This window comes from Stomoxys calcitrans, chromosome 4 (genome assembly GCF_963082655.1).
Source record: "Stomoxys calcitrans chromosome 4, idStoCalc2.1, whole genome shotgun sequence".
Classification (NCBI taxonomy): Eukaryota; Metazoa; Arthropoda; class Insecta; order Diptera; family Muscidae; genus Stomoxys; species Stomoxys calcitrans.
Window position 1 is genome coordinate 72,769,690 of NC_081555.1, and position 23,833 is coordinate 72,793,522.

The window sequence follows — 23,833 nt, forward strand, 5'->3', positions numbered from 1 at the left end:
AATAAACGCGATGGGGGATGTAATAGAGAAGTACAAGGCAGATATTACCGCCTTACAAGAAGTGCGATGGACTGGGAATGGCGTCACAACAACACCAAAAGATGTCGTACTATTATATAGCTGTCATAACACGAGACATGGATTTGGCTGTGGATTTGTGGTTAGTCGGAGACTGAAAATCCTTGTCTCCAGCTTTACTCCGATGGTTGAGATGCTACTCACAATCCGCATAAAAGCCAAATTCTTCGACATCAGCCTCATTTGTGCCCATTCCCCGACGGAAGACAAGGACGAGCAGACCAAGCATATTTTCTACGAGCGCCTAGAGAGAGAGAATATAACCGCTGCCCCGCCCATGATATCAAATTCGTTCTGGGAGATGTTAATGCGAAAATAGAGAAGGAAGACATCTTTGGTCCAACAGTCGGAAAGTTCAGCCTCCACGAGATAACATCCGGTCATGGTTTGAGGCTGATAGATTTTGTCGCGGTAAAAACATGGTAGTTAGTAGCACCAGATTCCAACATAAAAATATTCACAAGTCCACGTGGCTGTCATCCGATCAAAACACGAGGAACCAAATTGATCACGTTGTGATAGATGGAAGGCATTCATCCAGCGCGTTAAATGTACGATAGATTCGTGGAGCGAATATAGTTTTCGATCATTAGCTTGTTGCAGCAAAGGTTCGCACCCGTTTGAATATGGCGAAGAAAGTACGATCTGACACTGCACGGAAGCTGGATAGTGAAAAACTGCAAACACAACACATGGCAACGGCATACTCCACTCAACTGACCCAACTGCTTGATGAAAGCATTCCTTGTTCCAATGATATAATGGCGCAGTGGCAAACCATTGCCCATGGAAAATGCAGCGAAATCCCTACTTGGGTACTGGAAGCCTCCCCAAGAAACTCATGGCACGACCAAGAGTGTCAAGATGCTACTGAAGCCAAGAATGCGGCATATAGAGCAACCCTGCAATCAGTAGCAACGCGCCAGATGAAGGAGAGGAGAGGAAAGAGGGGTATCGGGAGAAAAGGAGAGAGGATAAACATCTATTCCGCAGAAAGAAAAAGGAAATGGATAGATGTGAGTGTGATCGAATTGAGATGTACAGGAGTTAGAATGAAATCCGGAAATTATACCAAAGAATTAAACATCAAACCGATGGCTTTGGTGTAGGCACATCCTCCTACAAAGGCAAGGAAGGAAATCTGGTAACTGACACAGATAGCATGCTGAGGATATGAAAATAACATTTTACCCAACTGCTAGTGTCCGACGTTGGCGGCGAAGAGGATATCACAGAACCAATCCCTGATTATGGTATACAATGTTTACCTCCTAGTCAGAATGAGGTCCAAGTAGCAGTGACCCGACCGAACTGTTTAAGGCAGGAGGCGACCCGCTGATAAGGCATATGCATCAGCTTGTCTGCGCAATCTGGATAGAAGAACGCATGCCTGATGATTGGAACCTCAGCATATTATGTCCCGTACACAAGAAAGGACACAAGACGGAATGTGCCAACTTCAGAGGAATAAGTCTCCTCCCCATCGCTTACAAGATACTTATCTCGCCATTGAGATAATTGGGCCCTATCAATGCGGCCTTAGACCTGGTAAATCCACAATAGACCAGATATTCACTTTGGCCAAATCCTGGAAAAGACCCGAAGAGGACAAATCAAGACATACCATCTCTTTGTCGACTACAGAGCCGCTTTCGATACCCCTTTACGTTCAAAGGTATTTCGGGCCAAGTCTGAGTTTGGTATCCCTGCAAAATAAATAAGACAGGATGACACTTGCTGATACGCTTTCCTCAGTAAGAATAGGAAAGAATCTCTCCGAACCATTTAATACCAAACGAGGTTTCAGACAACGAGACAGCCTATCGTGTGATCTCTTTATTTACCTGTTGGAGAAGATTGCATGAGATGCATATGTGAATAGATATGGCACACTAGTCACAAGAGAACACATGCTACTCGCCTTTGCCGATTACATCGACACCATAAGTCGGTCACTGGAAGTAGTAACTGCAGCCTATGAACGAATCGAAAGAGAGTCAGTGAAAATGGGTTTGGCAGTAAATGGAGATAAGACGAAATGGATACTTTTAACTCCTAAAACGCCTTGTACAACCGAGCAGATAAAGAAAATGGAGAAAGTTGGCAACCACAACTTTGAGATAGTCAGCAACTTTATCTGCTTCGGCACCATGGTAACAGAAACGAATGACACCAGTTTTGAGATAAAGCGAAGAATAATACTGGCAAACTGATGCTACTTTGGATTAAGTAAGCATTTTAGAAACAAGGCCACCTCTGGACAGACGAAGATTACACTATACAAGACACTCATACTTCCCGTGCTGTTATATGGTTCTGAGGCATGGGTACTTGTGAAAGCAGACGAAACAGTGCTTGGAGTATTTGAGAGAAAGATTCTTCGTAAAATATATGGAACAGTTTGCGTTAATGGAAAAAATAGGCGTCGTATGAACCAGCTGTATGAGCTGCATGACGACGATAGCAGAGTTACACGTATCAAAATACAACGGCTGCTTTGGCTAGGTCATGTTGTCAGAAGTTCAGCAAAGAAGTCTTTTGAAGGCAGACACGGTGGCACACACAAACCGCGACGACCAAACCGGGAAGAAACAATCGGTTCCCGGTTTGGTCGGGCTACAGCTTCGAGCAAACCGTGTTTCATAAATTTGATGACAATGTCAGAAGCAATTTTTCAGATATCTTCAAAAAAAAAAAAAAACAAAAAAAATTTAATAACTTATAACCATTTTGAGTTGCATCACTCTTGTATTAATATAAGAGTCCGGATTTTTATGCCAATTCGATATTTTGTCATCAATTATTTCTCATCGCATTTGAAAAATACGGATTGTCAAAATTTCGATTTTGCATAAAAATCCGGACTCCAATTATTATACATGACAAACGCATGCCCTCTGTTTAAAGTTGACTGAATGACTAGCGTTTCTCACTCTGTCAAATGGCCTTAATTGACTTTGCATATTTAAGTACAGCGATATAAATGAAAGTGCTTTTGTTTCTATTCCATGGCGAGACATAAAATTCAAATTGTCTAAAAACGAATAAAGAGTGCGGACCATCTTGACCTTGTAGGACTTGACCGTTTTTTGCTTTCTTATTGTTCGTCAGGGTCAGCAATTCATTGTGGTTACACTACCTGTGCATTACCATTGCCACAGTCCTGATTTTGTGTAAAAAGGATATTTTGCTGAGGTGTGATAGGTGTTAGAAAATATTGAAGAAGTAGGAGAAAATAAAGACTGATAAAATCAAAAGATAACAAATTAAAACAAGTAAAAGCGTGCTAAGTTCGGCCGGGCCGAATCTTATATACCCTCCACCATGGATCGCATTTGTCGAGTTCTTTTCCCGGCATCTCTTCTTAGGCAAAACAGGATATAAGAAAAGATTTGCTCTGCTATTAGAGCGATATCAAGAAATGGTCCGGTTTTGACCACAATTAAATTATATTTTGAAGACCTGTGTAAAATGTCAGCCAATTCGAATAAGAATTGCGCCCTTTGGGGGCTGAAGATGTAAAATAGAGAGATTGATTTGTATGGGAGCTGTATCGGGCTATAGACCGATTCAGACCATAATAAACACGTATGTTGATAGTAATGAGAGAATCCGTCGTACAAAATTTCAGGCAAATCGGATAATAATTGCGACCTCTACAGGCTCAAGAAGTCAAGATCCCAGATCGGTTTATGTGACAGCTATAACAGGTTATGAACCGATTTGAACCATACTTGATAGGAATTGCGCCCTCTAGAAGCTCAAGAAGTCAAGATCCAAGATCGGTTTATATGGCAGCTATATCAGGTTATGGACCGAAAACACGTCGTGTGAAATTTCATTCCAATCGGATAAGAATTGCGCACTCTAGAGGCTCAAGAAGTCAAGACACAAGATCGGTTTATATGGCAGCTATATCAGGTTATGAACTGATTTGGACCATACTTGGCACAGTTGTTGGATATCATAACCAAACACGTCGCGCCAAAATTCATTCAAATCGGATAAGAATTGCTCCCTCTAGAGGCTCAAGAAGTCAAGACCCAAAATCAGTTTATATGACAGCTATATCAGGTTATGGACCTATTTGAACCATACTTGGCACAGTTGTTGGATATCATAACAAAACACGTCGTGCAAAATTTCATTCCAATCGGATAGGAATTGCGCACTCTAGTATACCCCCCATCCTATGGTGGAGGGTATAACAAGTGTTTGGATGTTATTAACACTACACCATAGACGACAAACCTTTTTTTGGGCGCTTAGGCCAATTTTGGCATACACTTTCCAACATTTCGGCTGGAAACTCACGAATAAATGCTTCAATGTTGTCATCCAATTAGTCAATTGATCCCGAACGTGAAATAAAATGTTCAATAAAATGTCCATTGTTACGTGTGCAGTGTGGCATGTGGCACCGTCTTGTTGAAAGCACATGTCATTGCAAGTCATGCTCTTGAGTTTTGGGCAACAAAAAGTTGGATGTCATCTCACGATAGCACTCACCATTCACAGTTACTTGACAATTCGCATCCACTTTGACGAAATACAGTTCAATGATGCCACCAGCCCATTAACCGCTCCAAACTGTGACTTTTTCTGGATGCATTGGTAGCTCTGCAATGCTTCTGGCTGATCTTCACTCCAAAATCGACAATTCTGGCTGTTTACGTACCCATTGAGCCAAAAATGAGTTTCGTCGATGGAATTAAAGGAGCGCGCGATAAACTTTTTTAACAGAGTACGCAGATTTATAATAAAATTCAATAATTTAAAAGCGTTGTTCGTTTGTAAGACGATTCATGTTTAATTTATAAACCAAACTGAAGATGTTTAACAGCGAAACAAAACATGAAACGTGTGTGAGCTATTTAAACCAGTGTTGCCAAAAAATCACCCTTTATAAGTTAGGGTGGTCCGACCTTGGCCGAAGTTTTATCGTTAGAGAGTGTTACGCCAAAAATTTGTCTTTAGAAAGCATTTCATTAAAATTTGTTTAGAAAAAATTCCGTGACAATTTTGTTTTTAGAAAGATTTTCATTACAATTTTGTTTTTAAGAAAAATAATTTTTGAGGCGGCCCTGGCCTGAGCTAGATTTTGTCTTTGGGTTAACCAAGTTTGTTGATTGGTGTATACATATTTATATTGTAATACTTTTTCATAGAGTATTATAAATATGAAATATTGTTATAAAGAAAATTTTACTGAATAATTTTTTTTAGAGAAAATAACTTTTTTGATGGATCGGGCCCGATAGTCCCCTCCCTGGCTACGGCCCTGTTTCCAGCATACGCACAATGCTTCTTCTATTACTAACCCAATATGTACGGATTTTTGTCGGAGTCATATATGTTTATCCGATTTAAAGTAATACTGTAATTAGTAAGTGATTTGTTAATAGATACTCACAAAATTTTGGGATTTCTCTTATGACAATTCAGATAACTAGTGAATTTTATAGAAATCGATTCAGATTGAGGGAGGTATCTCCCATATAACTGTCGCAAATTTTGGCAAAATCGAACAATAAATGCGCTTTTTATGGGCCCAAGACCTTAGATCGAGAGATCGGTCTTTATGGCAGCTATATCCAAATCTAGACCGATCTGTGCCAAATTGAAGAAATATGTCGAAGGGCCTAACACAACTCACTGTACCAAATTTCAGCAACATCGGATAGTAAATGTGGCTTTTATGGACCTAAGACCCTAAATCGGCGGATCGGTCCATATAGCAGCTACATCCAAATCTGGGCCAAATTGAAGAAGGATGTCAAAGGGCCTAACACAACTCTCTGTCCCAAATTTCAGGAAAATCGGAAAATAAATGTGGCTTTTATGGGCCGAAGACCCTAAATCGTCGGATCGGTCTATATGAGGGAGATATAGCCCATTTTCGAATTTAACCTGCTTATGGACAAAAAAAGAATCTGTGCAAAATTTCAGGTCAATATCTCTTTGTTTAAAGACTTTAGCGTGACTTCAATAGACAGACGGACGGACATGGCTAGATCGTCTTAGATTTTTACACTGATCAAGAATATATATAATTTATAGGGTCGGAAATGGATATTTCGATGTGTTGCAAACGGAATGACAAAATGAATATACCCCCATCCTTCGGTGGTGGGTATAAAAATTGATAAGGTCTCTTGTGTGGTAAATGATGATGTGTTGGTGTATTTATAGGAAAAACCCTTTTGGGAATCAATGGATATGGAATCAATTGTTGAATACAATGAATCGAGTTTGGTGTAAGATTAGTTTTGTTTGCATTTAATTGTAATTATTAACGTACATAATTTTGGTTCAAGTGAAAACGAGATTTGTATTAAAACATACTCATACCATATGGTACTAATCATTTTATATTTCATCAATACCATGCGGTATTACTTTGAGAATATGCGGTGTTGCTGTTCTGTCAATACCGTATGGTACTGAAATGAGCACGTTTGGTATCAATTTTTCTCTGTGTACGGAACACAAAAAAACGGACGAATAAATAAACACAAATTGACTTTTTTATACGAAATTTTAATATGTGTCTTATATAAGGTCAATATTAACTTATGTATTGGTCACCCATATGTATGTACACTGGGCTTTCTTTAGATGGCTTGAAATAACATCAAACTTTTAAAAATACCCTTTTGTGTTGTGGCCTGTACTATGTTGTTGGGGAAGGACAGCAAAAAGTCCCTATGGCAAGTACGTATAAATACTGATGAAATGATGATGATGGTAAAATAATTATTATTTTTAGAATATTTACCTGTATTATTGTGTTGTTGTTGCTGCCATTCTCTTTGACCCACATGATGTTACCATCGGCAATACATGGTATTGAAATATTTTCACCTTTATCGGTCACGTATTCGTTGTATTTGATAGTTGATGTCAATACGGTTAGCACTGAAATTGAAAGAATGAAAAAGGGGCTTTACAACATGTTGACATGGGGTTATCAGATACCATAGGTAATCTTATACGGGGGGCAGTAACTAAATACTCTGATAGCAGCTATTATAGCAAGAAATTAATTCTAAGGTTAACGTTTAAAATCAGGGGTCAATAATTTAATGGACGATATGCTGTGAACCATGTAAGTGGACGGCGAAGATATAACGATTTGGATTTGTGTCACCCTTCGTGGATAAATGTGCCATTACAGTTATAAGTAATGATATCTCTTATTCAGTAGTTATTGAAAGTTTGTAATTAAAAGTTATTTTTTAAGCATTTAAGAGCCAAAAATAGTATTTAGATTAAAAATAATATTAATAGAAACATGTAAAATCGTGCTAACTTCAGCCGGACCGAATTTTGGGTACCCACCACCATGGATTCTGCTTAAAATTTGCCTTTACTAACTCAGTTTGTATTTGATTAATCGGGAATTGGTTGCGCCTGCTTGGTATCCAGTAGTCATATCGGGGAATTGGTGTTTAAGGGGCCTATATCAGTATATAGACCGATTGGGATAATACTTGACACCTACGGTGCACGTCATAGCAGAAGTCTTTGTGCCTAATTTCAGTCAAGTCGGGTAAAAATTAGGGTTTCTAGGTACTAAAGAAGTCAAATCCACGAATCGGTTTATATCAGAGCTATATCATTATAAAGACCGATTCGGTTAATACTCGGGAGGGATGTTGAAAGTCAAAGCAGAAGACTTTGTGGCAAATTTCAGCCAAGTGAGATGAAAATTGGGGCTTCTAGTAGGTCAAGAAGTCAGTCAGTTTATATAGGGGTATACCAGTTTATTGACCGGTTTGGTTCGGCACTGTTATTGAAAGTCATAACCCAAATCCTTGTGACAAATTTTAGCTAAATCGGATGAAAATTGAGATCCCTAGATGTTCAAGAAGTCAAATTGGAGATTGGCTATATGAATTTATAGAAGGTTTGGGATCTGGGGATCGATTTTAATATTCGTAACTGTTATAGGAAGTCAGAACCCAAGTCCTTGCGCCAAATTTCATCCAAATTGGGTGAGAATTGATAATCATACTAATAAAGGGTGGCAACTTAGAAATTGCAATCTGTGAAGCTAATCAAGTGCTTATTCGAACTTTAGCCAGCGATAAATAAAAAGCTTTTGTTTTGCAACAAAACTTATATAGCTAAAGGGCGATTTTTTTGAGGTTAGGATTTTCATGCATTAGTATTTGACAGATCACGTGGGATTTCAGACATGGTGTCAAAGAGAAAGATGCTCAGTATGCTTTGACATTTCATCATGAATAGACTTACTAACGAGCAACGCTTGCAAATCATTGAATTTTATTACCAAAATCAGTGTTCGGTTCGAAATGTGTTCAAATTTTGACAAATTTTGTTCAGCGATGAGGCTCATTTCTGGTTGAATGGCTACGTAAATAAGCAAAATTGCCGCATTTGGAGTGAAGAGCAACCAGAAGCCGTTCAAGAACTGCCCATGCATCCCGAAAAATGCACTGTTTGGTGTGGTTTGTACGCTGGTGGAATCATTGGACCGTATTTTTTCAAAGATGCTGTTGGACGCAACGTTACGGTGAATGAACACATTTCGAACCGAACACTGATTTTGGTAATAAAATTCAATGATTTGCAAGCGTTGCTCGTTAGTAAGTCTATTCATGATGAAATGTCAAAGCATACTGAGCATCTTTCTCTTTGACACCATGTCTGAAATCCCACGTGATCTGTCAAATACTAATGCATGAAAATCCTAACCTCAAAAAAATCACCCTTTATTTACAACATTTTCCAGAAATCGATGTTATTGCTTTCATAGCTTTTTAACCCAAATTGTGCTGAAAATTTTGTGTTATGTTTTTTACACCTTAATTTTAATCACCCATTAACTCACTTCTAAGAAAATTAAGGGTGGTTCAGTAATTAGGGTATAGAATTTTTGTCTACACTGTACAACATTAAATCAAATTCTAATTATATTTATATTTCAAAAAATTCTTCTCTATCTTTGCTTGACTTTCCTTTCATGCATGTGACTGTCATTATTTGTCATTTACGTTAAACTCAGTGGAATGATTTTCCCAGAATTACATGTACATCGTTTAACGTATTCTATCGACACCTCTGCTTTACCAAAAATATTTAAAAATGGTCCATACATAATTGCATCCATTTTGTTTGTCGTGGAAACAATTGCTTGCCCTTGGCACTGATGGCAGGGGAAATTGAATACAAATTGAACTATTCGCAGCAATGCTGACAAAATTAATCATATTCCGGAGGGGAAATGTGCACACCAAGGAAAAACAATGGAAATTTCATTCTGTCGGTATGAAAGCATTTAAATGGGATAATCTAGAGGATTGCATTTGGATGAACTAACACTGCTAAATTTGCTTTTGACTAGTCCCAATGATGTTGATTCCATGCAAATGCTGTATTTTAATGATGTCTAACCCCTGTGGCAATGAGAATGATGACGGTGAATGATGGATATTAAGCGCAATATATCTTCCAAAGGAACTAACGTCATGGCTTCGAAAATTTACCAGAGCTTTGAATTCCCCAGTTTTAGTAGTTATGCACTTACCACTCCTCAATGATGGAGTTTATCTAAAAAACTATAAACTCCACAAGTGATGGCCTTTTTTAGTAAAATAAATATTTGCCGAAATTAAGCAAACATATTAACATTTACAATAACAATTCATCATAATTCGATTATGAAAAAAAATTATTATAAAAATGTGATTTCCGCCATAGGATGGGGGTATACTAACTTCGTCATTTGTAACTCATCGAAATATTGATCTGAGACCTAGTAAAGTATATATATTATTGATCGTCTTGACATTCTAAGTAGATTTTGCCATGTCCGTCCGTCTGTCTGTCTGTCGAAAGCACGCTAACTTTCGAAGGACCAAATACAAATACTTCTTATTGGTGCAGGTCGATTGGGATTGTAAATGGACTAAATCCGTCCATGTTTTTGTATAGCTGCCATATGAGCCGATCTCGGATCTTGAATTCTTGAGCCTCTATAGGGCGTAATTCTTATCCGATTTGGCAGACATTTTGCTCAAGGTGTTTTGTTATGACTTTTAACAACTGTGCCAAGTACGGTCTAAGTCGGTTCATAAACTGCCATATAAGCCGATCTGGGATCATACTTCTTGAGGTCTAGAGTGCGCAATTATTACCCGATTTATCTGAAATTTTGCGTGAAGTATATTGTTTCGTCTTTTAATTACTATGCCAAGTATGACCTAAATCAATTTATAATCTGATATAGCTGGAGAATATAGGCGACGTATGAACCTCGAGCTGTATGACGACGATAGCATAGTTACACGCATTAAAATACAACGGCTGCGTTGGCTAGGTCATGTTGTCAGAATGGATGAAGAAGCTCCAGCTAAGAAGGTATCAGAGATTTTAGAATGAGCGCAAAAGATCGAGACGCTTCGAACGCTATTCTACGTTCGGCTAGTGGAACAAATTTTCTGTCATAGCCAATTAAAGTAAAGTAAGTAATAGCTCCCATATAAACCGATCTCCCGATTTTTATCCGATTTGGCTGAAATGTTGTTCAATGACATCCACTTTGGTCTCCAACATCTAAACGAAGCATGGCCTGAATCAGTCCATAACTTGATATCGCTTTAATGGCATGGCAAATTATCCGTTATCCTTTGTTTGCCAATAAAGAGCTACCGAGCAAAGAACTTGACAAGTGCGATCCATGGTGAAGGGTATATAAGATTCGGCCCGGCCGAACTTAGCACGCTTTTCCTTGTTTTTTAATAGAATATGTGTATTGAAAAGGATGCCAAGTTCAATTTAATGTTGAAACATAAATCAAACTCAAATGTTTACCAATTATATACAGATCTCAGTTGACTATTTCACAACACAATTATATTAAAAGCCTTCCATTTTTTGCACAACTGCATTATGGTTTTGTATTATGATCTGTTGTAGTCGTTATGCTATAAATTAAACAGAAATTACTTACGGGCGTTGTTGTTTTCGCATATTTAGTACCTTTTTTTTGCACAATGTATGTGTCTCAGAAATTCTTGTCTGCTAGGTAAGCAGTCTGTTACTCTAAAGGTTTTTGGCATTGGACATACCAGCAACATACTGGCTCTTTGCTAAGTCAAAACAAAAAAGGAAAAAAAAAATGTTTGTGAGAATGTGTCTGTACCAGTGACGTGCTCACAATTGCAATTATGTGCAAGCTCATGGCCTTGCTTGGGATTATTTTCTTGTGCAATAGTGTGAGTATTTTTGCCCATCTGGTGTATACGCTCAAAAACTCACCCTTTCTCTCTAGTAGGATAGACACAAGAGCATAATAATTGGTCCGACAAACGAATAATTACTTGCGGCTAACGGCACACCTTTGCAATCAAAGAGTTTTTGAATTAACAACAAAAGAGATGTCCTTTACCGTAGGCGAAGCTGCTACAGGGTTTGCAATAAACAAAGTTAGTTACATTTAAAAATGCTTCGTTTATGGCTAACGTTGATTTGTTAAAAAGAAACTTTACACGGTTACAATAAAAGAAAACTTCGTGATAAAAGTTTTTATTTGTCTTAAAAAAGTCCCAAACGTTGTATTTAGTTGCGTGTAGAAATAGGAACCTAAAGTGGAACTTCTTCCATTTCTATGCCATATATTGTTTGCGACTACTTCAGTGCTTAACGAAGCAGTCTCTATGTCTCCATTTCCTGCATAATTTGCCACTTGCCAAATTTGCCCACGAACATTCCATTAAGGAACAGGGGAAAACTTCTCAACTTCTCATTGAGTGCTGTCTGATTCAAGTTTAAGCTCAGTGATAAGGGGCCTCCTTTTTATAGCCCAGTCCAAACGGCGTGCCGCAAGGCGACACCTCTTTGTGGAGATGTTTCCAAATGGCTGCCATACTAACTGGTGAAGTACCTCACAAATGTCGTCAGCATTAGGAGGGGATAACCATCGCTGAACATTTTTTCTGATATTCTCGCCAGGATTCTAATCCAAGTGTACAGCGTCATACACGGACTTGCAAAGCTCTTAGCTACGGTGGTCTCCTCCCCGCATCATTATGTTCTTTAAATTCAAGAATTTTAAGTCCACGACCCACGGTACCGTTCACCCATGTATCCGGGATAAAATCACCATCCTATTTTTCTGCCATCGGGAATACAATCAGATTCAGACTTTCCATCACTAATGGTTCGCCAGCACCTGTTTTCTGGAAGATTGAGACTTATGTTTTTTACTCGTCCAAGTATGGATTCTGAAGAATTCCTTGGCATCCAAGCTTGGGCCATTGCTCGAGCAGCCCAAATCGGACCAATCTTTGTTAGGGCACAAAAGTAATGGGAGGTTTTTAAGAGTAATTTTCTTTCTAACGTCCAATAAAACACTAAAATTTGCATCCAATGATGCTCCCACACAAATAAATCATACTTAACTATCGTTTTTTCTAATGCATCGGTAACTCTTGTACGGAATGTGGCTATTCTTGTCTTGTATTCTTGTGAACCTTCGACGAGCTGGTGTCACAACGTACGAATTTCGATACTAAATTTCAAAGATTTGCAGTGTTCACTTATTTATAATTATTTCTCCGTGATGGAATAGCGGAGTATACTAAACACTTTCCACTTTTACAGATGACGTTTGGACACAATTTTCAATCAGTGCTGCCACACCGAAAGTCTTAAGTCACCCTTTCAAGCGCTGAACGTTAATCCCAAAATGCACCATTTAATTTATACTTCAGTTTCATCTTTAATCGATATCCGTAAATTAAACCAGGTTTGATTGCATATTACCATATGTTGTTCAAGGTCGCTAGGGGTTAAGTAGTGCTCTCACGATGATGAAATAGTAGAAAACTCAACAAATCAATTAAATATGCATTTGAAATCAAATGGTTTAAAATCATTTAACAGTGCAGGAAATGACTACATTTCCCTACTGCACAAAATTGGAAATGTTAAATGACAATGACATAAAAAAATATTTGTTATTTCCGTTTCCCCCCTTTAATTACAAGCACAAGTATGGGCATAACATCAATCATATGAAAACACATTTAATAACTGTGTGAATAAAAAAAGTGAAAATTTACATTTTTGCTTTGAAGAAATTTAAATTGGGCCAATAAGTTTTCCTAAGAAAGTTCTATTGTCAAGAAATTTGGTTGAAAAGATAATTTCTACACCACAGCTGTTGTACAGGGTATTATAACTTAGTATAGAAGGAATAGAGATAGACCCATTGATGTGTACACGGATTTAATCAGAATCACTTTCTATTTCGATTTAGCTATGTTCGTCTGTCTGTATGTCGGTATATCCTCTGTCTGGCTATCTCATTTTGTATACAAAGCAAGAGTCGCAATTTTGACCCGATTGTCTTCAAATGTGACACAGGCATCTCATTTGGCCTATGCTGTTGCTGTTGAATTCCATAAAAATCATTTAACTTTTAAAATATATATGTATGTATGTATCACCCGATTTTCACTTTTCAATTTCGACTTTTATTATTTTTGCTATGTGAACGGATTTTGGTCGAAATCGGTTCAGATTTGGTCACAGCTCCCAAAAATTTTCGTCCAATTTTGACAAATACTGTAATACTTTGGCATTAATTATCCAATACTCATAAAATTTGGCACGAAGGTTTCTCTTATGTCTTTTTTTATCACTGGTGAATTACATAGAAATCGTTTCAAATAGCAAATAGTTAGCAATATAGCTCCCGTATATTTGTATCGCCCGATTTTAACCTTTGCAAGCGCATTTATCAAGCGATCTTCCCAAAATTTTACCCAACGCTGTCTTCTACGACTATCATATTATGTAGCGATTTTTCAAATTTCTACTTTGACGACTTAGTCTGCATAACGAATGCAGGTCGGCTTTTCCCGACTTTAGTCCATCCAAACTTGTTTAAAACAAAATCTTACCTTAAAATCATTCACCAAGATTGCAATATCATGTGTTATCTTAAGGCGTTCGTAAAATATATCTGCCATTGTGATATCACAGCTATTTTGGTTTATATTTGAATATATTTCTCAAATAAAAGTGTTCCTTCGATTTGACTTCTTGAGCCTCTGGAAGTCTCATTTTTTGTTTCCCAAGCCCACATTAGAAATGGTGCATATTTGTCCATAAGTAGATATAACACCCGTATAAACGGATCCCCAAATTTGACTTCTAAGCACAAAGATGCCTCAATTTTCATCCGATTTGGCTAAAATTTTAAACGTGCAGCAGGCTTCACTGCTTAATTGAAGTTTTCCAATTTTGAAGGAGTCCCTTCAAAATTATTGAACTTCCTTACAACAATTAAAACATTTGCTATAAATTAATATAAATTTTTGGCCAATTAGGGAGTATTTTTTGTTTGTTTGAAAGCATAAATAAATATGATATCAGTAGTTATATGGTCTGTTGTTATTTAAGATCTCAAAAATTAAAACATAAGATACAATATATGAAAATTTTTGAAGTATTTATGCATTTTTTAGACTACTTTCAACTTTTTCCCACCAGAAAATTACTGCGGTCCCATTTTCGGCAAATTTTCTGATTTGGGTATATTGATCTCGTCGTTCCGTCATTAACACCTCAAAATATGGACGAGTGACCCATAAACGATCGTCTTGACATTCTAAGGCTATGTACCCATATCCGTCCATCCATATGCGTTTGAAAGAATGAAGCTATCTTATTTTTTAAGGACTTTTCGCGAACGGCTTATTCCGGCATCAAAAATATTTCACAAAAAAAAAAAAAAAATTATCAATTTTATAAAAACCTTTTCTGGCCTGTGGACCTTTCTGATCTTTCAAACAAATGAGTTTTCGCAGTGTTGTGTTTGTTGTTATTTGCATTGTTGGATAAGTTGAGTGTTTGTTGTTATCTGCATTGTTGGATAAGTTGAGTCAGAACGAGGAAGAAGTTTCGTGGAAAACCTAAAGAACCCAGTTTTGAGTTCACATGGGTGAAAGAGCTTGACAATTTTAAAATATTTTAAAGATATATACTGGTAATTTCAAACAAATTGTGCCAGTATATGTGTTGGCAGAATTATGTCAATATCTTAAGCGGTTTAAAAATGGCGTCGTTTTCAATATAAAAAATATTTTTTAGTCAAAATTTTCTAAAAAAGATACTTCTATACAATTTTTCGTTAACTTTGGTCATCAAAGCATTATTATTTTCTCCCATTTTCATAAAGCGGAGGTATTAAGAACAATTTTAAATGCTAATTTGCTCAAATTTAAAAGTACAATCGCGGTGCGTCGAAACATGTCTATGAAATCGAGACAGGTGATGAATCTTGGATTTACGCGTATGAGCCCGAAAGTAAACAGCAGTCCAAGATGAGCCAAATCCAACAAAATTTGTTCGCGCACGAAGCACTTCAAAGCAAATGGTCGCCTGTTTTTTCGGAAAAACTGAACATGTCACAATCGTACCACTAGCACAACGCAGAACAGTCAATTCTGAGTGGAAAAAACCATTTGTTTGCCCGTTGTCTTCCAAGAAATCAGGAAAACCAACCGCCGAAGACGAATCACTCTACACCACGACAATACAAGCAATCACATATCGTCTCAAAGAACTGCATTTTTGAACATTCAAAACATCGATTTGATGAGTCATCCGCCGTATAGTCCTGACTTGGCACCGAATGATTTCTTTTTATTCCCCTACGTAAAAATAAAATGGATGGTCAACATTTTTCGACACCTGAAGAAGCGGTTGATCTTGGGTATCATGGATACCCATTACCATGGATTCCGCTAAAAATGTAAACTTGTTAACTGAGTTTGCATTTAAATTAGTTTGGTGTCAAGAAGTCATATCGGGATATCGGTTTATAGACCGATTCGAATCATACTTGGCATGGATGTTGAAAGTTATAACACAAGTCTTTGTTCCAAATTTTTGCCAAATCGGATGAAAATTGAGGCTTGTAATGGCTCAAGAAGTCAAATTCGGGGATTGGTTTATATGGGGGCTATATCTGTTTATAGACTGATTCGGATCCTACTTGGCATGGATATTGGATCCCGTATCTCAAGTCTATGTTTCAAATTTCAACCAAATCGGATGAACATTGGGGTTTCTAAGGGCTCAAGAAGTAAAATCCGGGGTTCAGTTCAGGTTCGGATCATACTTGACAGGGTTATTGAAAGTCATAACACAAGTCTTTGTTCCAAATTTAAGCCAAATCGGATGAACATTGGGGTTTCTAAGGGCTCAAGAAGTAAAATCCGGGGTTCAGTTCAGGTTCGGATCATACTTGACAGGGTTATTGAAAGTCATAACACAAGTCTTTGTTCCAAAATTAAGCCAAATCGGATGAAGAAGTCGAATTCGAGGATCGGTTTACCGACCTACATCAATAAAAATGTCGGAATGTCGACCCGATCCAGAATATATATAATTTATGGGGTCGCAGATCAACATTTCGAGGTGTTACAATTGGAATGACTAGATTAGTATACCCCCATCTTATGGTGTTGGGTATATAAACAAGTAGAAGCTTGCTAAGTTCGGCCGGTACGAATCTTTAATACCCTCCACCATGGATCGCATTTGTCGAGTTGTGTATCTCTTCATAGGCAAACAAAGTATAACGGATAACGGATAAATGGACTGACGGAGGCCATACTTAGTATGGATATTGGAGACCATTGTGGAAGTCATTGAGCAAAATTTCAGCCAAATCGGATAAGAATCGGGAGATATCAAGTTATAAAACGATTTAGATCATACTTGGCATAGTTGTTGATAGATGAAGCAAAACACTTCATGCTAATTTTCAGCTAAATCGGATAATAATTGCGCACTCTAGAGGTTCAAGAAGTCAAGATCCTAGATCGGCTTATATGGCAGCTATATCAGGTTATTAATCGATTTAGACTATACTTGACACAGTTTTTGGAACAAAACCTCGCGCAAAATTCCAGTCACATCGATTAAGAATTTCTCACTGTAAAGGCTCAAGAATTCAAACCCGAGATCGACTTATATGGCAGTTATACCAGATTACTTACCGATTTAAACCATACTTAGCACAATAGTTGTAAGTCGTAACAAAATGCTGCGAGCAAAGTTCCACCCAAATCGGTTAAGAATTGCGCCCTCTAGATGCTCAAGAAGTCAAGATCCGAGACCGGTTTTTACGATAGCTATACCAAAACATGGTGTGATTTGGCCTATTTATAATCCCAACAGGCCTGCACTAATATGAAGTATTTATGGAAAATTTCAAACCCCTAGCTTTACTCCTTCGAAAGTTAGCGTGCGTTCGACAGACAGACAGACACAGACGGACGGATATTGCTAAATTGACTTAGAGCGTCAAAACTATCAAGAATATATATACTTAGATGAGTTTCAAACGGAATGAAGAAAAAGTATACCCCCATCCTATGATGGAGGGTCAAATCAAATTTATGATCAAATTTATATTGACAAATTCTATAATGAATATTGAAAAGTAAAGTATTAACGTAAGTTTTATGTAGTGTTGTGTATGTTTAGTTGTTTTGTTTGTATGTTTTGTATTGCATTTATTTATACTGTATGTATATTGTATTGTATCTCGAAAGTATAATTGGGCTTCAAATAAGGTTTTAATTATGTTCCCCCTTAAACGCCTCATTGATATTTTACTCAAATGCCAATGGTGGTCTTAAGATGCTACATGTAAAATTTCAAGTACCTCTATCCCCCTTTGTACGTTTTCGATTGTGCCCTTGGTATTGGTTACGTTTAATTTAAGTGATGCTAGATGAACCGGACATGCTCCGCTGCACTTTCTATCAATCTCTAATACCTTTTACTGGACCCCTATATGTCCATGGTCGGTAAATAACTTCTGTTTGTGTTTTGTAGGCTATGTACAACAAGTGAAAGCGTACTAAGTTGGGCCGGGCCGAATCTCATATACCATCCTCCATGGATCACATTTGCCGAGTTCTTTTCCCAGTTTATCTTTTCAGGTCAACAAAGGATATAAGAAAATAATTGCTATGCTATTGAAGCTTTATTAAGTTATGGTTCGATTTGGACCATAATCCAATTGAATGTTGGAGAAAATAGTAGAAGTCATCGGATAATAATTGCGCCCTCTAGAGGCTCAAGATCCCAGATCGTTTTATATGACAGCTATATCAGATTTGGTTAGGAGATCGGTATGAATAGTACAAGTCAATGTTTTAAATGTCATCAAAATTGGGAAATAAATGGGGCTTTTATATATTTTTGGTCGCTCTTTTCATAGTAGTTCGACCACAGAGCAATGGTGGTTATTGCCTGTCAATAACACCCTTGAATCAATTAATTAATTATGATTGACAATGTAATAGATGGCTATCTCATTTAAGGGCTAGATAAAATGCTTCGCATTTGAATGACATATCGACCAATAGAGCCGATAACATTCATTGCCAGTTCAAAAATTGCTCAACGTGAGTCAAAATGCATAGTCGCATAGCGAAACGCATTTATCGTTACTATTTTCGAGTTCTTGGTTTGTCTTGTTGGTCATCCAAGCAATGGCTACAAATTTGTTTAATTCTCTACACCTGTCTTATTCTTTTCGTGGAATTCCATGAAATCGCAATTGGATTAATAACTGATTTCAATGGAACGAAGTTGAGTATTGCCGGCAGTGTTCTGTTCTACATCACTCTGGGTTACAATGCGGTCCATTTCATCAACTGTTTGATAGCTTTGATAGGTCAAAAGTATGAAGAGACTATAGAAAAAATATTCCAGGATATAGACGATACTTTTCAATTGCGCTTATTCTATCAAAGCACCCACGAGGAGGAAAAGCGTTTGCAAAGTGACAATTACTTTCGTTACTATTGGATATTTGAAGGTTTTTGGCTACTAACTTTAATTATCGATGCGTTTTACGAAGGAAGATTCGCGGAACTTCTTTTTCATGCTCGTTACATATTTGCGGTGCAAGGAGTTACCAGCAACTATCTGCAGCAGCTAATGGTAGTGGTGGAAATTGAAAATAAATTAAAAGTTCTATCCCATTGCCTGGTGAAACATAATCTGTTATTTAAGGAAAAGCTATACCCGTTTGAAAACAACTGCAATTTGTTAAAAACATACGAAGTTATGAATGCTGATTTCATCGAAGTTAAAAAAGCGAATAATGATTCTAAGGAGTTTTCTTCTCGTATTGGGCCATATCAGCTAAAGCGCATTCTAGCCATGAAACACGTTTACACCCAACTAACAAAAGTGTGCCAGTTATCGTCAACGATGTATGGTTCCAGACTATTTCTTACAATTTTGCTATGCATCTACGATTTTACGTTGGTGCTTTACTTTCTGATAATCGCTTTGACGGACAGGGCTGTCGACGCATGGTTAACCTTTTGGTCGTTTTATACGAATTTGCCGTCTATTGTGAAATTCGCATTTCTCTGCAAAAAATGCGAAAGTTGTTCGTCAATGGTAAAGTTAATATTTTAAGAAACCATCATTTATAAAACATTGAAATGATTTGCAACAAGTAAAAGCTTGCTAAGTTTGTCCGGGCCGAATCTTATATACCCTCCACCATGGATCGCATTGTCAAGTTCTTTGCCCTATTTCTCATTATAGGCAATCGATGAATAAGAATTGCTATGCTATTGTAGCTATATAAGGTTATGGACCGAACCGTGAAGAGCAAAAGGGATACTTAGAAAAACTGTTGGAAAGCCAAAACAAAACTCCTTGTGCAAAATTTCAGCTAAATCGGTTAGAGCTTGCCCACTTAAGAGGCTCAAAAAGTCTAGATCCAAGATCGTTTTATATGACAGCTATATCAGGATATGAACCGAATAAGACAATAGTTATTGTAAATTAAAACGAAACACCTTGTGCAAACCTTGTGCAAACACCTTGTTAAAACGAAGCACCTTAGCCAAATGAGATAAGAATTGCGCCCTCTAGAGGGTCAAGAAGTCTAAGTTCAAGATCGGTGTATATGGCAGCTATATCAGGTAATGAACCGATTTGGACCATACTTGGCACATTTATTGAAAGTTAAAACGAAACACTTTATACAAAATGTTAGCCAAATTGTAGGGTGACTTGTCGCTGGTTTTCTGCTTTCTGCTTTATATTTTTTTTGCTACAATTTAGCTACAAATTTTGTTCTATTTTTTTTCTTATTTTCTATTTTTTTTTTATTTTTTTTTTCACGCGTTTGAATAACATCAGGCGTTAGAACAATAAAATTTATTTCGACCGGTCCGGGATTCGAACCTGGGCTTCCGGATTGCAAGGCGACGTCACTAACCGCTAGGCTATTCCTATAGTGTGGGTGGGTCTGTCGGAGTTGTGGTTTTCCTCTAAGTGCTTGTATAGGACCTCCGTGGGGCTTGATCTGGGCCTTGAGATCCATATTAGCATTGGCTTGATTGTGTTGAGGAAGGTTTTATTTTTGTATTGGTTTTTAGTACGTATACGTATACGCAGTTCCCGCAACAATTTAACGAAAATTAGCTGAATTAGCGCATTATTTCCAAGGCTTTTTATTTTATAAATAGAAGTTAGGCTCAGTGAAATTGTCTATTTCAATAAATTTTCTGGAGCCATTTAAGGGGTGAGACTATTGAATCCCGTCGCTAATGATTTTTTTTAGATTCTATTTTTTTTTGTTGTTTTTTTTGCTTTTTTTTCTTTTTGATTTTTTTTTTTTGCTTCAGCAATATATTTTTTTTCTGCTGCACTTATTGGAGCCTTTTACTATTGCATCTTGACTGCTCCTGCTGCAATTTTTTTTTGGAACTTTTAACCTTTTTTTTGGTTGATCCCCATTCGCCTGGCTGGACTAGCTTTGTTTGAGATTGATGTTAGCTGTTTGGACCATCAAAGGCCGATTCTTTTTTTTTGGGAACGGGAAACCCTCATCGACAAACCCGCATATCCTTTCGATGATGAATTTGGGAGAAATTCGCCGACGGCTTTTGGGCATTTCATCGAGTAATTTGTGAAGATTGTGAAAACTTGGCCCTGCGTCTGGTTACCAGACCAAGAAGTGTTTTAGAAAGTGTAAAATTTTGTTGACTAAGTCTCTCAAACGTCCAGAACTAAAATTTTTAAGGAGAATATATCAAAATTGGTTAAAGACAAAAAAAAAAAAAAAAAAAAGTATTATTTAAAGTAAAAATAGCTATAAATATTGATAGAAAAAAATTAGAACTCAAACTTTTGTAAGTGTTGTGCAATTTCAATGGTAAAAAGAAAAAGTCTAGAGACAAATAAAATAAAGAAAAATAGCTAAAACTGTTGTGCTAAAAATTAAAATTTTTTTTTAAAAAGAAAGTAAAAGACAGTGGTTAAAGACAAAAAAAAAAAGGAAAAAAACATAGACATTGAATGCGTGAGTGTGTAAGTGCTTTGTTGCTGATTTCACCAATTTCCTGTCCATATCTGCTTTTAAATACCTCCTTGGAATCGCTGTGTTGGTAAATATCCCGGAACCGGAACACTTGAAAGATCTTTCAACGGGGGACATTTTTCAAAGTGAGTAATTAAACACCCTTTTTGATTAGATTTTAATACCCACCGAAGTTCAACGTGGTATTCACCTTGTTTTTTTGGTGTAACTAAGCAAATATCATTCAAAGTGATCAAATGGCCGCTTAGCCATCATCCCATCAAGTGGTTGGTTGGCTCAGTGGTGGGGGTCGCTGACTCTGAAGTGAGAAGTCGTGGGATCGAGCCCGGCTAGCTCAGTCGGTAGAGCATGAGACTCTTAATCTCAGGGTCGTGGGTTCGGGCCCCACGTTGGGCGCCATTGAGGAAGCACTTGGTGCACTTTAATGTACCATACAGAGAAATAATTCTGATTAAAGCTACATACACACATCCAATGCATTTCGAATGTAATCCACCACGGCACAGTGGGTCGCAGGTTCGTATCCCCGAACCAGAATGAAATTTTAAATGGATTTTCATTCTTAATTAAAGTTTTTGCCATTAACTTTTCTTTTACATTTTCTTTTATATTTAAATTTTGCATGCACATTTGATTTAAATTAACCCCATGATATCCGAATGGGATATATTTCTTTCAGCTTTTTTTTTCTTTGAAATTGCACATACACCGGTTAGGTTTATTTGTCATTTAGCTAGGCTGTTAGCCTTTTAGTTTTGTTTCCTGTTTTTAAAGTAAAGGGATAGTTGTTTTTAGAATCATTGTTGCCTAAATTATTATTGGACTAGTTGCTATCTAAATAATTATTGTTACTTGAATTAGATTTGGTCTAGGCCACAATGAACGTTAATTATCTGGAAATTGTTTTAATGAATTTATTAATGCTGTTTAGGATTAAGGTTATGTGAAAGTTCAAGTTAGCTTTTTCTAGAATTTTAATGGATTATTTTGGATTTTGTTTAATAAACAACATAATGAATATTAGCTAAATTTCCGTTTTGTGATTCCGGGGCTACAAACATTTGAAGGGTAGGTACAGTGGGACCAATGGATAAATATGATATAACTTTGGGTTTTAGTCCTGGTCATGGATGGGCGGGCGTATTACGATGTGAACATCTCTGCATCGGTGGTAGACAAAACCCTCTCTTGAAAATTCCCCCTTTTTTTTTACTTTCCTCTCTCTATTTCTCTCTCCCTCTCTTCTATCTTTCGCACGCACACTTTTAAAATAATATAGTGTAGACATCCCATAGTTTGAGTTTTCAGCCTTAAAGAACCTCCCCATTGCCGACGAGACAGAAGCCGGAAGCTAGCTGCGTGCTGCTGATTTCAGCTCAAACATTTCAGACCATCTTGGGGTTTACTAGACCTAGCGTTGTATGCTACAATATATTTTGGCGCCCAACGTGGGGCCCGACACACAAATTATTCATTATTTTTTTTCCATCTTTGGGTTTTATTCCAAATAGGCAGTGTGGGTCCTTAACTATATTTCATTTTCCCTCTAGAGATCTTTTTTTTTTTCAGTTTATATCTATCGGTTGGTTGTTGTATAGGTTTGGAAGCTGTCTATGGATTTGAAAGCTATTGTCAGGCCGACCTATTCGCAACTCATCCCCCAATCTATCCCTTTGTATTTTCAACATTGACTTCTCTTTAATCTGGAAATGCTGTCGTTGGACTTTTTTTTTTTTTTGCTAGTGCCAGACCGGTTAGGGTGCTGTTAATGATGTTGATACCCTAAATATTCTTTTAGTTTAGTCCGGAATAGACTATTTGTGTTAAGTTCAAATTAGTACCGTCTAAACTCAACTCTTGCTTCTTCTTTTCTATTTCTTCTGAATTTTAAGAGATTGGTGATTTTTCTACTTTTTTTTATACCCTTCAAAATTTTTTGATTTCCCCGGGATCAGGAAAGAGCTATTTCTTGGTGGTTTTACTGTATATTTTTTATTTATATTTGAACGAAGTCGAAATATTGTGGCAGTTACTTAGAATTTGTAGTCGGATTCGAATAGTGAAGGTCGATCAATACTATAACTTTTTTTTGCGTACATTTTGGTTTTTATAATGCCTTTACGTCATAGTTCGGAAGATTTGTCGAACACTGGTCGTCATCCAGAGTGCGGCATATGTTGTACATCGGTGGCTAAGGCGGCCTATTCTTACACTACAGCTTGTGGACACGTATTTCATAAGTCATGTCTCACAAATCACACTAAGACGTGCCCCAATTGCCCTGTTTGTGACACCGTTTTGACTTCACTTAGTATGTCCACAGCGGCACATGCAGGAATTGCTCCATCA

General features: G+C 37.2%; 1 protein-coding gene and 1 non-coding gene across 4 annotated transcripts in view; one reads left to right on the top strand and one right to left on the bottom strand.

Annotated features, from left to right (window-relative positions):
* The window catches only part of LOC106092357 (myosin-G heavy chain), a 289,973-nt gene that overhangs the window by 40,157 nt on the left and 225,983 nt on the right, over positions 1-23,833 (bottom strand). For all 3 annotated transcript variants that reach the window (XM_059367863.1, XM_059367862.1, XM_059367861.1), the window contains exon 2: positions 6,857-6,996. In XM_059367863.1, the coding sequence (XP_059223846.1) occupies positions 6,857-6,996 (140 nt within the window). The remainder of the gene's footprint in view (positions 1-6,856; positions 6,997-23,833) is intronic.
* Trnak-cuu (transfer RNA lysine (anticodon CUU)) lies at positions 21,808-21,880 on the top strand. Its single transcript has one exon. It is a non-coding gene; the product is annotated as a tRNA-Lys (tRNA).